The sequence below is a fragment of the Apis florea genome, unplaced genomic scaffold (assembly GCF_048593485.1).
Source record: "Apis florea isolate Af1SG1 unplaced genomic scaffold, ASM4859348v1 contig_2293_pilon, whole genome shotgun sequence".
Classification (NCBI taxonomy): Eukaryota; Metazoa; Arthropoda; class Insecta; order Hymenoptera; family Apidae; genus Apis; species Apis florea.
The window spans coordinates 5,325,120-5,338,333 of NW_028256554.1; the positions used below are offsets into that span (position 1 = coordinate 5,325,120).

Below are 13,214 nucleotides of genomic sequence, written 5' to 3' on the forward strand. Positions count from 1 at the left end.
AAAATAATAAATATATGTATGTATATAAATGTTATTTTTATAATCTACAATCTACATTAATAAAATATTATTTTTTATAAGTTTTGAATATTTAATTATCTTTTAAATATTATCATTTATATTCATATATTTTTTTTAAATATAAGTGTTTTTAATATTTATTTGTTCTAAATTTCATTATTCATTATAATTCTATTTTGATTAGATTAATTTTAATAAATTTTATAAGATTAATGTATATTATACACTAAAATATTTTTTATTTAATTATATTTATTAATACATTTTTCTTTTTTATTAAATATATAAAATAAAAATATACTAGTATTATAAAAATAAGAATATATTTAATTTAAGTATATATTTAATTTAAGAAAAATAATAAAAAAGAAATAAAAAAATAATTTGAAAAAAAGAAATATGCATGTCTGTTATGAAAATATATGTAATAACAACAAAATAACTTAAATAAAAAAAATATCTGTTTTTATCTATTAAATTCTAATAGATTTTCTATTAATATTTCATAAGAAATTGAAAAATTAGTATAAATAAGAATATATATGTGGATATTTACTTATTTATTTATTATGAAAAAAATATTTCCAAATATATGTGTAATAGTTATGTGATATAATAATATATAATAATATTATTAATATTATTAATATATAATAATAAACATTTTTTTCATGATTTAGAAATATAATAAGATATAATATATAATTTTATTAAATACTTTTTCATTTTAATATTGCAAATATTTTATATTATTACATTCATTTTATATTACATTTAATATTTCGATAAAAGAATACATAATATCAATGTAATTTTAGAAATTACTGAATATAATTTATTAACAAAATATTCGTAATGTTTTTTTAAAAAAATAAAATCAAATTTTAAAAATAATTGATAATTAGATTGAAATGATCATTAACAGATATATTTATATATAAATATCTATATATTTAAATTAAATAAAATTTCTAAGATTTTAACTATTCTGAGCTATTATCTTATTCTTAATACGAAAAAAGGATAAGCATTTAAATAAATAGACTAACCTATTGTAATTAAAATGCTTATTGTACAAATTTTATAGTTATAACAATGGGGATAAAAATTTTTAAAAAGTAAGTAATTAAGTTTTCTATCTGCGTATTCAATAGTCTAATTTGTCGCTTCAGAATTATTGAAGTATTATTTAGAGTATAATGAATATTTTTAATCAAAAAAAAAAAAAGAAAACAAAGGAATAATAAATGAATATTATTTATGAAATATTTAAAATAACAATTATTTAAATAATATATCTTATTTGACTAAATATTATTTTAAAATAATTATACATTAGTTTATTTGAACAAATAAAATTATTTTTCTTCGAATTACTACGTTAATTGATTTTTAATTAAAATTATATTTGATTAAATATTTTTTGAAATAATTTCTTAAATAATTTTCGATTCTATCAATTATCAACTGCGTCAGAAATAAAGATTTCACGCACTGTTTCACGCATACAATTAAAAGAAAAATTAAAAGAAGTTGTGAAATTGTTTCAATAAATGAAGTAAGATAAAAAATTATTAGAAAGTTTTGATTTATTTGAAAAAAACAAAAATTACTTTTTATTTTACTAAAATAAAAATAATAGAGAAAATAAAATAATAATAACTGTTTTTTATTCTTATTTCAAATAAAATTTATTCAAACTTAGAAAAAAATAATTAAATGTTAAATTCTATTATAAGAAAAAATACTGAACAAACGAAATTAATTTCATTTGTTAAATAAATTTAATTGTTTGTTCAGTATTTTTTCTTATAATAGAATTTAATTGAATTGTTTAAATTATTTATTTAAACAAAATTCGAATTCGAAATTTATTCGAACAACATATTTTACAATGTATCAAGTTCTTTATTATATTGTATAAATTTCCTAGGAAAAATTTCATTTAATTTTTTTCGCTTAAAAGAAAAACTAACTAATAACTTTTACTTCTAATAATCATTGAAAAAGAGAAAGGAAAAGAAAGAAGCAAAATTTATATAACTTCCGTTTCGGAAAGCTAATATATATAATTTTTTACATTTATGCATATCCTGAATCACATATTTGCGTATATGAACGAAGAATTTCAAAGTTGAAATCTCGAAAAGATGTGTGCGTCACTCGTATTACGAACAACCGATACAAATAAATGGAAAATCATTTTCGCACGTGGGTATTCGTCGGCGGGAAAAGTAGGGGAGGCGATTTTCGGTTCGACGAATCGGAACTGTCGTTCATTGGTGGCCGATCATGCAAGCGCATGGCAATATTTAAAGCGACACGAACGTGGATCGCGGGAACGTTTTCCATGGGCATTGACTGACAAACAGAGTTTCTGCCTGCTTTCCATCAACCAACAGTCTTTGCTCGGACATTTGACGGAAAGGAAGACGAGTGTTCCAGTCCACACTGTCTATATTGTGAAACGTGATCGCTATGGTTAACAGTATTAATTCTTTATCATTTTCTGGTGAGTACAATGTTATGTTACTTTTTATTATTCTATTTTTACTCTTAGATATTTTTTTCATTCATATTTTTCTATGAGATATATGGAAGTAAAAATGTGATATTGAAAAAATGTGAAATGTTATTCATGTTATAATCTTTGAAAATATTTTAATAATTTAAAAATTTGTAATTTTTTTTGACATTTTAAAATGGATTTAATTTTTCATTATTGAAATTCTTGTAATCTACATTAAGATGATTCTACGGTAGTTCTATGTATGGTAATTAGTGGTAGTATGGTAATTATCATAAATGTTTAAAATGATGTTTCAATCAGAATTTTGAAGAATATAATTGAGATGATATTGTATAGAATATTAATAATGTTGAATAAAAAATAATTTATTATAAATATATATTACATGTAGTGGTTTCATCAATTATATATTTCTCTCTTTCAATACATAACATTTGAAATGATATTTTTAGATTTAATTAGAATTAGATTTAATAGGAGTCATTTTCAATTCTAGTTTATATGTATTTTATTGGAGCTAAGTCAATATATTCGTAACGTATTGTAAGAAGTATCAAAATCAAAACAAAAAATTATATAAAAGTTGTTTTGAAAAATAACTTTTTGAAATATTTTTCTTTTGTAAAAATATGAAATTTACTTTACAAATAACAATTTTTCTTCATATATAAAAAGTATTTTTATTTATTCTTCGAATGAAAAATCTCATATTAATAATATTGAGATCATTGAATGAAAAATTAATATTATTTGTAAGATGTCGAAAATCTAAACATTTATAGGATTTCATGTTTATTTACATTTAAAGTATCAATTATTTTGAATATGTGATATTTGAAAATTTCAAATTATTCTAGGGTAAATGTGACTGGACTACTTTTGTGTTCAAAATTTGCAATTTTTCATCAAATTTTCATAAAATTTAATTATACAAATCGAATAGTTCGTTTAAAAAAATATCTATTATCTGTAGCTCTTTTAAATAACGTGAAGGTATAAAGATATTAAAAATGGATCAAGTAATAATGTATATCCAATTAAAGAAAGGAAATTATTTAAAGCGCGTAAAAACATTATACAATTAATTTTATCTTTTCATTTAATAAAAATAATACACTCATTAATAAATAATGAAATAAAGATCTTATCTAGAAATAACATAATGGTATATCAAAAAAGTTTCATTAAACATATTGACGAGAAGTTTCCATTAAACATATATCGATATTAAAATTTTATTGTTCTTGTGATATGATTTATAAATTGCATAAGATTACTTACAAAATTATTTCATCAAGAGGTCCGTACTTTTTTTTTTTTTTTTTTTTGATAAAGAATAAATTTTGATTGACCTAATTTTATTCAGTTTTATTGATGCATTCGAAATTGCCAAACGTCTCTCGATCAAAAAGTTGTGTCTCAGCGAATTCGCCCAATAATAATGAAAAATATGTGTGAACGTGCTTTTTAAAAGTATAGTCCTTTTACGTCAATTTCTCTTCATGCATATTATTATTAAACGGTACAACGATAATCAAATTAAAAAACAATCATATTAGATGTATTGTATCTTGCAATATACCTGGTTTTCTACGTCAATGATCCAATTGTCTTTTTTTTTTCAACGTCAATGACATTTTTGTACGTGTTTCGTTGATGGAAATGTTATCGGAATCGTGCGAGTTTATTGACTGTTACATTACATTAAATTGTAATGGCAAAAATTATAATTATTTTAATAAATTTATATATATTTTTATAATTCATTTTTATCGTTCAGAACTAAACTGTGAAATAATTTATCATAAAATTGAATTTTTATTATCATTATATTATATATTATTCACATATTTCTATTATTCAAATAGAAGTATGATGTATGTTAAAAATTAACAGAAACACATACACATATGTCATCATTATATTTCATTTTCTTAAAAAATCAAATTGGTTTCTGTTCATGAAAACATTTTTATGTCAGTATAGAAGAACGATTATATACGATTATATACCCATATAGAAGAACGATCGAATAAAACATCATGAAAATAATTATTCTCTAGGTTATGATAATTACTTCCTTTCATCTTTGTTATCGCAATTTCGGTTCGAATATTGTTTGTTTAATAAATATGTAGAATTGCATAATTTATCTTCTATACAATAGTTTTATAATAGACGAAATATTAATTGTCTGTTTAATTACATTTTACTTACTTGTTAATGTCAGTAATCAAACGATTAACATTATTTCGTTAATTCGATTTTAAACTATATAATTGATATTTGTCTAAAGAGTACATGAATAAAGGAACACATTTTTCAAATGTTCTACTTAATATCAATTTTTCTAGACTGAATTAAATTAAATATTTATTACTTCAAAATATTTCTAATAATATTCTTTTTTTTCTATTTTTGATTTTATTATACATTATCAAATTCTTTAACTTGCGTCAATATAGAAAAAACATATTTCTATATTTAAGAATAAAGAAAATTTATAAATTAAAAAAAATTCTATGAATACTAAGAATAATTATAAATTTCTCAAAAATTTTTTCTACGTAAATATTACAAATTATAACAATTCATGTAATAATAATATCTTAATGAAATCTTAATTGATCATTAATGTAAATTCACGATAAACGGATGCTCATTTTTGTGACAGAGATCGAAATCATTGTTTTGTTTTTTATGAAAATGATTTTCAACGTGACTTATTATTGTTATCACAGTAGAGTAATTAAAGGATTTTTTAATTTAGAAATCCTAACGTAATCATGTCATCCATTTTTCAGTTGAAATTAAATGTTCGCGAAATCGAATTGTATATTATATTTAGACACAAGTTATAACGCAATGATTCGTCTCGTATGGAAAAGCACGAGTAAATAGAAACTTAGATGAATGGAAAAGCACGCGCGATTATGCCAACGCCCTGAGCCGATTATCTGTTTGTTCGTATTCTTTCGTTTCAATGATATATTTTTTCTTCATCGACCGAAATATCAAATTTCAAGTAAAATAAAAATAATTTGCAAAAAATTATTTATAACATACACAGAATAAACTTGAAGATATTTAATATTACTTGCTAATTATTTATCAAGATTGTGTTTTATTAAACATGTATATATAGATATGTTTTTTATATTTTCATTTTCGATATTTGGCTCGATTTCTAAACAAGGAATCATACTATTATTTTGAACAATCTGTTTATGATTATTTTTATGATTCATTATATATTAAATTATGTAATATTAAATACAAAATAATCTCATTGATTCATTTATGATATGATATATTTATCTCGATGAATTTATGCAAAATGTGAATTTTATGTTATCATATCGAGAAAATTATTTTGATCTATTTTAGATTATTTTTTAAATTTGGTTTATAACAACAATGTAATAAATTACATATTATTCTTACTTCTTATCGATACTTTTATAATTAAAGTTATGTCGACCTTTTGTAAAGACAAATTCAATAAACTTCACTTACCGCATTTACCATTAATTGCTGGTGTCACTATCTTGATTGTGTTAATAGTAATTAAAAACGATCCTATAGAATGTCGAGAATTCTAGTGTAATATTTTAACTTATACAAATAACAATATAGTTAGTGATGAATAATATAAATCATGTTATCATGAATTGTAAGAGAAATCAATTATTACATAATTACTATATATAATGAATAATTAATATAAATAATCAATTAATGAAATATAATACTATGTAATTATTAAATAGGTTTCGTGAATTTAAAAAACTCAGTGAATTTTCAAGATCATAAAATTATTTCATATAATAATAAATTGTAAGTTTATGTAACGTTTTTTATGAAAATGATTACTATAACAATGACATGAAACATATGTCCTCGATATTTTCAAGAAGTATATTTATTAGTCATAACGACTAAATGTATTACTTTTAAAATTTCAAAATTTTGTGTATTCAATTAATTTATATTGAAAAAATAAAAAAAAGCAACAAAAATTAAATTAATTATAAGTATTTATTATATACAAATATAAATATTTAATTAACATCTGGTTATTATTTTTCAGACAATAATGGAGGCAAAGAAGGAGCTGCAGATTTCGAAAAAGCAATCAAACTGTGTGGTAAGAATTAATGTTCTATCATCTATCATATAACAAGAATTATTTATTTTTATGAATAATTTTCTATTCTATCAACTGTTATCTTTGATTGATTATGAATTATCAATTTCTCAAACATAAAATTTATGAGAGAAAGCAAAATTACAAAATTAAAAGTCGACATTTGATTGGATATCGAACCATTCTTTTTAAAGATTATTACCTGCGATTACTATTTAGGATTCAAGAAGAGGACAAAATTTGTCTTATTATTTTCGCTACTTTCGCTCTTCCACAACTTCATAAAAATTTAAGTATATGACTATAATCCATTGTTATTTCTTGGACCCTTAAATTTGGCTACAATAGTACTTGAAATAATTTATGCAGATTATAAAGATTATCGTCTGAAAACAAAATTTATATTATCTTTGTCCTTATTTCTAATGTAAATAATGAAATAATAAAATTTTTACATGTTATTGTATCTCTTTATAATATTTTTATATATAATTTTAGGATACGGAAAATTTCACTATGGCTTTCTACTTCTCTGTGGAGCAATGTTCCTCTGTGTTGGTTGCCAAAACGGGATAAACGCATATATCTTGCCATCCGCAGAATGTGATCTTAATTTGACTTCTGAACAAAAAGGTCTTCTGAACGTCTCCTTTCTCTTAGGTATACCCATCTATTTAAGAATTTATAGAGATTTTATATATATATATATATATATATAATATTATAACATACTACATAAAATTATATTATCTAAAGTAATATAAAATACAAATATTAAATATTAAAGCGAAGAAAAATCATGAAAAGAAAAAAAAATAAATTATATCTTGGAAATACGAAAACACTACTATAACCAATTCTCTGTGCACATTTATTGCAATATGTTAGACACGTTTGATAGCACTTATTTCATTAAGAAAGTTGAGGAGCACTTTTTATATAACATCCCACTCGTAGCTTGTGCGATTAAGTTGATTAGTTTTTCCCTTAGGTATAATATCCATAGAAGATAAATTTTGTTATTGTTGAAAATATTAGAAATAAAAAAATAATAATAAGAAGTAAGTTAATTATATCTTTTTAAATAATATACACAAGATTAGAAAAAAATTAAGAAGCAATGTAAATTAAACAAAAAAAACATAAATTAAACAATATTGAAATACTGATAGTAACATTATTGAAATACTTAATATTTATTCAATATTTATTAATATCTAAATATATTGTAATACATATTTTTAACATTGCAACATTTTCTTTTATTAGGAGGAGTTATAAGTTCCCTTTTCTGGGGAATATTCGCAGATGCCTACGGAAGAAGATATATTCTTCTCCTTACTTTATTAAGCGACAGTATTTTATCAATTGGAGGAAGTTTCTCTCAAAGTTTTAAAGTGCTGTTAATTTTTAGAGGTCTCAATGGATTTTTGTAAGTTTGTTACATGCTTCGTTGCAGTCATCTTTTATCTATGGTACTATACATAATACATGAATTATTAATTTTTTTAACAATTATTTTTTTCATCTCAGTATCGGTGCTCCTGGATCTCTAGTCTATACGTATCTTGGCGAGTTTCATGCACAGAAACAAAGAGCAAAAGCTATTTGTTACGTTGGATTCTTTTGGACCCTATCATGGTTAATATTACCTGGTAAACTTTCTTTATCTTCTTATTAAAATTATCATCATTTTTATTTATTAAAAATTATATCAATTACATTTTATATCTCGTTTTAAAAGTTTAATTATCAAATTTATTTATCAATAATTTTATAAATATAATTGAAAGATACGTTGATAAATTTTTTATCATGATTTCACAATAATATTTAATTAATATAAAATAATAAAAAAAATTGCTAAAATAGTAAACAGAATTTCCAATTAGGTTTGGCCTGGATCATTATACCGCTGCCAATGTCCTTTCAATTCAACGGAATATTATATAATTCTTGGCGACTTTTCTTGGCCGTTATTGGAATACCAACGCTAATGGTAGCTTTTGTCGCAAGTAGATATCCCGAGAGCCCAAAATTTTTGGTCTCTCAGGGAAAAACGGAGGAAGCATTGACAATTTTACGAAAAATCTACGCGATAAACAGTGGTTGTGACGAAGATGAATATCCAGTAAGCAAATAACATAATAAATGTTAATGATAAAAAAGAAAAGAAAAGAAAAGAAAATGTTATCGATAAAATTTAAAAATTCTAAAGTATATTAATTCATATTTATTTTAATCTTGATTAAGATTGGCTTAATATTATATAAATAAACTATAAAGTATCGAGCTATGAAAATAAATTTTGAATATGATTATTAATGATGTATATTTGTTTGTGCACGTTACAGATAAAAATCTTATTATCTGACGATACGTTGAATATTAATAACCGTAAAACATCATTCTCCGCGTCTAGAATATTAATGGAATTATTGAAAAATATTTGGCAACAAGCACGTTCGCTTGCATCACCACCACTTTTGAAATATGCGCTTCTCAGTTGGACCATTTACTTCGCAAATATGTTCGGGTAAATTATTCATAAATCATATTCAGTTCTTCTTACAGATACAATCTTGTCATGTCTTAATTAAATTCTAGTTTACTAACAACTGTAACATATGCGTATGAATAATAAATACTTTTAATATTTTATATATATAATTTTAATAACGAAAATATGCGTTATATACTTTTTTCTTTGATCAATTTATTTTATCCTATATTAATTGTTCTTTACAGTTATTATGGATTCGGTTTATGGTTGCCAGAATTGTTCAATCGTTTCGAAAATTATCATAAATTATTTCCGGAAAAAAGTGTAAGCGTCTGTAAATTGATCCACGAGACTGATCTACAAACTGTGAAAAACGTTTTAATTAATTCAACCGACGTGGATAATTGTTCTCCTAACATGGACCAAATGGTTTTTATCAATTCATTGACGATTAACGCATTTTGCTTATTGGGCAACATCATGTCCGGTTTTTTGGCAAACCGTGTTGGTCGACGAACGATTCCAGGTAATTTTAAACTGATTTAATGAAAATGAAATAATTTTTAATATATCTATATATTAATGTTTCGATATTCCTTTTTGCAGTAACAACCATGTTGTTAGCTGGTATTTTCGGTTTTGCGATATATTTTGTCCAATCTTCCTTACAAATTCTCATGGTGAGCTGCATGTTCTCATTGATGATAGGCACAGCGAATTTCGTCATTAGCAGTATAGTAGTTGACATATTTCCAACGCATGTAGGCGCTGTTGCGATTTGTATGATGACCTGTTTCGGAAGAATCGGCGCTATAGCTAGTAATCTAACCTTTGGAATGTTACTTGACATTAGTTGCGAGGTGCCAATCTTTTTAGTTGGTAGCATAGTGATCTGTAAGTTTTTCTTTAATTATTTTATTATTTTATTCGTTAACGTTGATAATAAATAATGGAAAATAAATTTTTTTTTGCATTCCATGTGTAATCTTTTAAGGTTTTAAAATTTTAAAATTAATTAATTAATTCGATTAATTTTCAGTTGGAGGATTATTAGGACTGCTTCTCTCAAAGAAAAGAAGTTGAATATTTTTTGATAGGAGAACGAGAAAGAAACGAGAATAGGGATTACGCTTATTACAACGTATGACATTTAATCATTCCATATTTTATTAATAAATTATATCATTCAAAAGTCAGTATTTTTATAAATATCAATGAAAGACAGTTTATAAAAAAAAATAAATAATGGCTATTTTATACAAGATATCATTGAATTGTCTTTCCTTGAATTCATATAGAGCTTCACAATTTATGTACATGAACATTATTTACATATATATTTAAATAATCATGTGAGTTAGATCACATGAATAATATTTTATTAATTCGTTATTAATTATTAGATAATATCGTTCGCATAAATGTATTTACGATCATATTATTTGTTAGTATTGTGTTATTTATCATGATCATTTTTCTATAAGATATAAAAATTATTCTATTAAGAATTTTAAATTTCTTATAAATATTTCAAAAGTTTACAATTGTTCGAATTGAAAAAATGAATATTATTTATTTAAAAAATGAGATAAATATTAATTTATAAATTTTAATCAAATGTCAGTTTTATAATTTAACAAATTTTATTTTTATGAATAAGATTTATAGATTTATAATAAGATTTTTTTTAGTAACTTAAAATTCTTGTTTAAATCTAAATTTTTAAACTCAAAATTTTTGTTATAAGAAATTTATAATTATTTTCTAAAATCTATTTGTTCTGTAAATGAAACATTATTGTACGTATGTGTGATATGTGTGCATAAATCAGATATGTAAAATATGTTTTGATCGTGTAAATGCGAATGTGTTGTATGAATAAATGAAAAATTCAAATAGAATACATACAAAAGAATAAAAAATTTTTTAAACAAATTATTTTTCGTTGTTTTTATATTATTCTTCCAATTTTCCTATATACTTACCTTATTATTCATTAAGAAAAAAATTCTAATTTTAACATAATTAGATTGTTAATTAGATTGTTGTTTTCAATCGTTGAAAGGTGAAGTAAATAACGAAGTCACGTAAAAATTTGCAGCTTCATATATTTCTTTCTTTTGTAAAAATGAAAGGCGAGAACTTTGTAGCATTTCGGTATACATAATCGTCGCCATAAGTATGATTATTCTGCCCAGTACTAAATACAATTACATATTGAAAATAGCATTAATACAAGTTCTCAGAAGAGGTGACTATAATATCATTGTTTATATTTTTTACACTGCCATTCTTAATCAATCATTTTTATTACTCTTTATTACATATCTACTAATTATAATTCTTGTTACTACCTCTTTTATTTGTAAGTAATAATAACATTGCTGGTCATCGGCGCAACCGTATATCTATATAAAATGTTCCAAAATAAGTAGTTTGCATTAAACTGAAGTGATTTCTTCTAGAAAAAAAATAATACGTAGTGAAATTTTTTTTCACATAGTGAAACAATTTTTATTACCTTTTATAAAATTTCTTCACAATGATTTGTGAAGAAATCACTTTTTTGTATGCAATACTGCATATCTTAAAACATTTTTTATTACTTTTTATATTTACATTTAAACGCTTCATAAATGTCCAAGACACATTTGTCGTATCTATATACAATATTTATATCACTTCATCGATCCTTTTATTGATTAAAAAAAAAATTGTAAAATGTTCATAATTTGGTGATTTTTAAAAGTTTTATACATATATTAAAGACACTTTATTCTATTGTGATTTTCAATTCCGTTAAAATGTTTCAAAAACATTAAATTGCCATTAAAAATGTAATGCATCGTGATCTATGTCATTTGTCTCAATATCAATAAGTTTGCGATGTATCATTTTAAATAATACTTTATGTTCTTTTTAACAATCTGTTAAATATTTCTTTTACACAGACAACAAATATATGGAAATATATGTACAATATGCTTTTTACATCAGTAGCATTAAGTAAAACACAATTGAAATTATTTATAGCAAAAACCTTGAAATTTCATATCATAAAAGTTGCAAAATTCTCTATTTTCATCGATAATAATATTTTTAATAATCTTGGTTCGATTCGTTATGATTCATCAATTAAAATCTTCATCATTCAAGGTTTTTTAATTAAATTAATTAATTATTTGGACCTACTGTTATTTCTTATTTACATTATGTATTATACATCTTATCTTAATTATAACAGAATTATCGCAATGAGATTCGTGAAGCAAAAAATTATTGATAAAGCAAAGCAAAATTATTTACAAAATCTTTTTTCCTCCTTATCAAATCCATGTTTTTATTCGAAAAATCACTCAAGAATTATCTTTTAATTCTTAATTTTTTTACGTAATTAATTTTTAATCTAAATTAAATTTGAAGAGTCTTCTTAAAAATAGAAATTTTTTAAAATATTAGATTTCTTGCAGATTTGTAAATTTCCTAATTCATCAGGTTTACATCAGGGAAGTAAAATATTTATATAATAAATAATAAAATTTAAATAATTTCTATAAATTATTGCTGCATTCTTTGAATAATTATTCATTGAATAATTTACGATCATATTATTTTTAATTTAAATATATATATAAAATTTTAATTGTGAAATTTAATATTAATTATTTATTCATTATTTCCCAAAGACTCTTTCAAATAATTTATTTTTTCAATTAAAATCAGTGATCACATTTATATATGAGCAGATATCCTAATATTTAAATAGAGATATCTGTTTTCGAAATTATTATATATTAACTAGAAAAACGCTATTGTATTGCTAATTTTGAGTAAATTTTTTAAGTTTTGAAATTTATTAAAAAAAAATTTTGCATTATTATTATGATAGTGACTTTAATTACGAAAAAGATTTTATTTGCAGCTATTTGCAGCTATTTGTTTCCAAATAAAAGACTTCTTGTGTAAGGCACTAGAATTATTGTATGATCAACTTTATTAAGAAAAGAAAAGAG

General features: G+C 22.4%; 1 protein-coding gene across 1 annotated transcript; it reads left to right on the top strand.

The window, feature by feature from the left end:
- Positions 1–2,145: 2,145 nt before the first annotated feature.
- On the top strand, positions 2,146–11,139 carry LOC100867813 (synaptic vesicle glycoprotein 2C). The gene is made up of 10 exons (XM_086903943.1): positions 2,146–2,533; positions 6,642–6,698; positions 7,197–7,358; positions 7,968–8,130; positions 8,232–8,353; positions 8,591–8,829; positions 9,053–9,234; positions 9,447–9,727; positions 9,808–10,095; positions 10,241–11,139. Exons 1-10 carry the CDS (start codon positions 2,500–2,502, stop codon positions 10,282–10,284), a joined length of 1,572 nt encoding a protein of 523 aa, XP_086760069.1. The 5' UTR covers positions 2,146–2,499; the 3' UTR covers positions 10,285–11,139.
- The last annotated feature ends 2,075 nt before the right edge of the window (positions 11,140–13,214 follow it).

What these genes read in the sequence shown, in the direction of transcription:
- LOC100867813 (XM_086903943.1), top strand. Translation starts at nt 2,500, where the DNA reads ATGGTTAACAGTATTAATTCTTTATCATTTTCTG. An exon ending in GAACGTCTCCTTTCTCTTAG is followed by an intron (nt 7,359 to 7,967) that starts GTATACCCATCT and finishes TTCTTTTATTAG; the next exon opens with GAGGAGTTATAAGTTCCCTT. An exon ending in AGTTGGTAGCATAGTGATCT is followed by an intron (nt 10,096 to 10,240) that starts GTAAGTTTTTCT and finishes ATTAATTTTCAG; the next exon opens with TTGGAGGATTATTAGGACTG.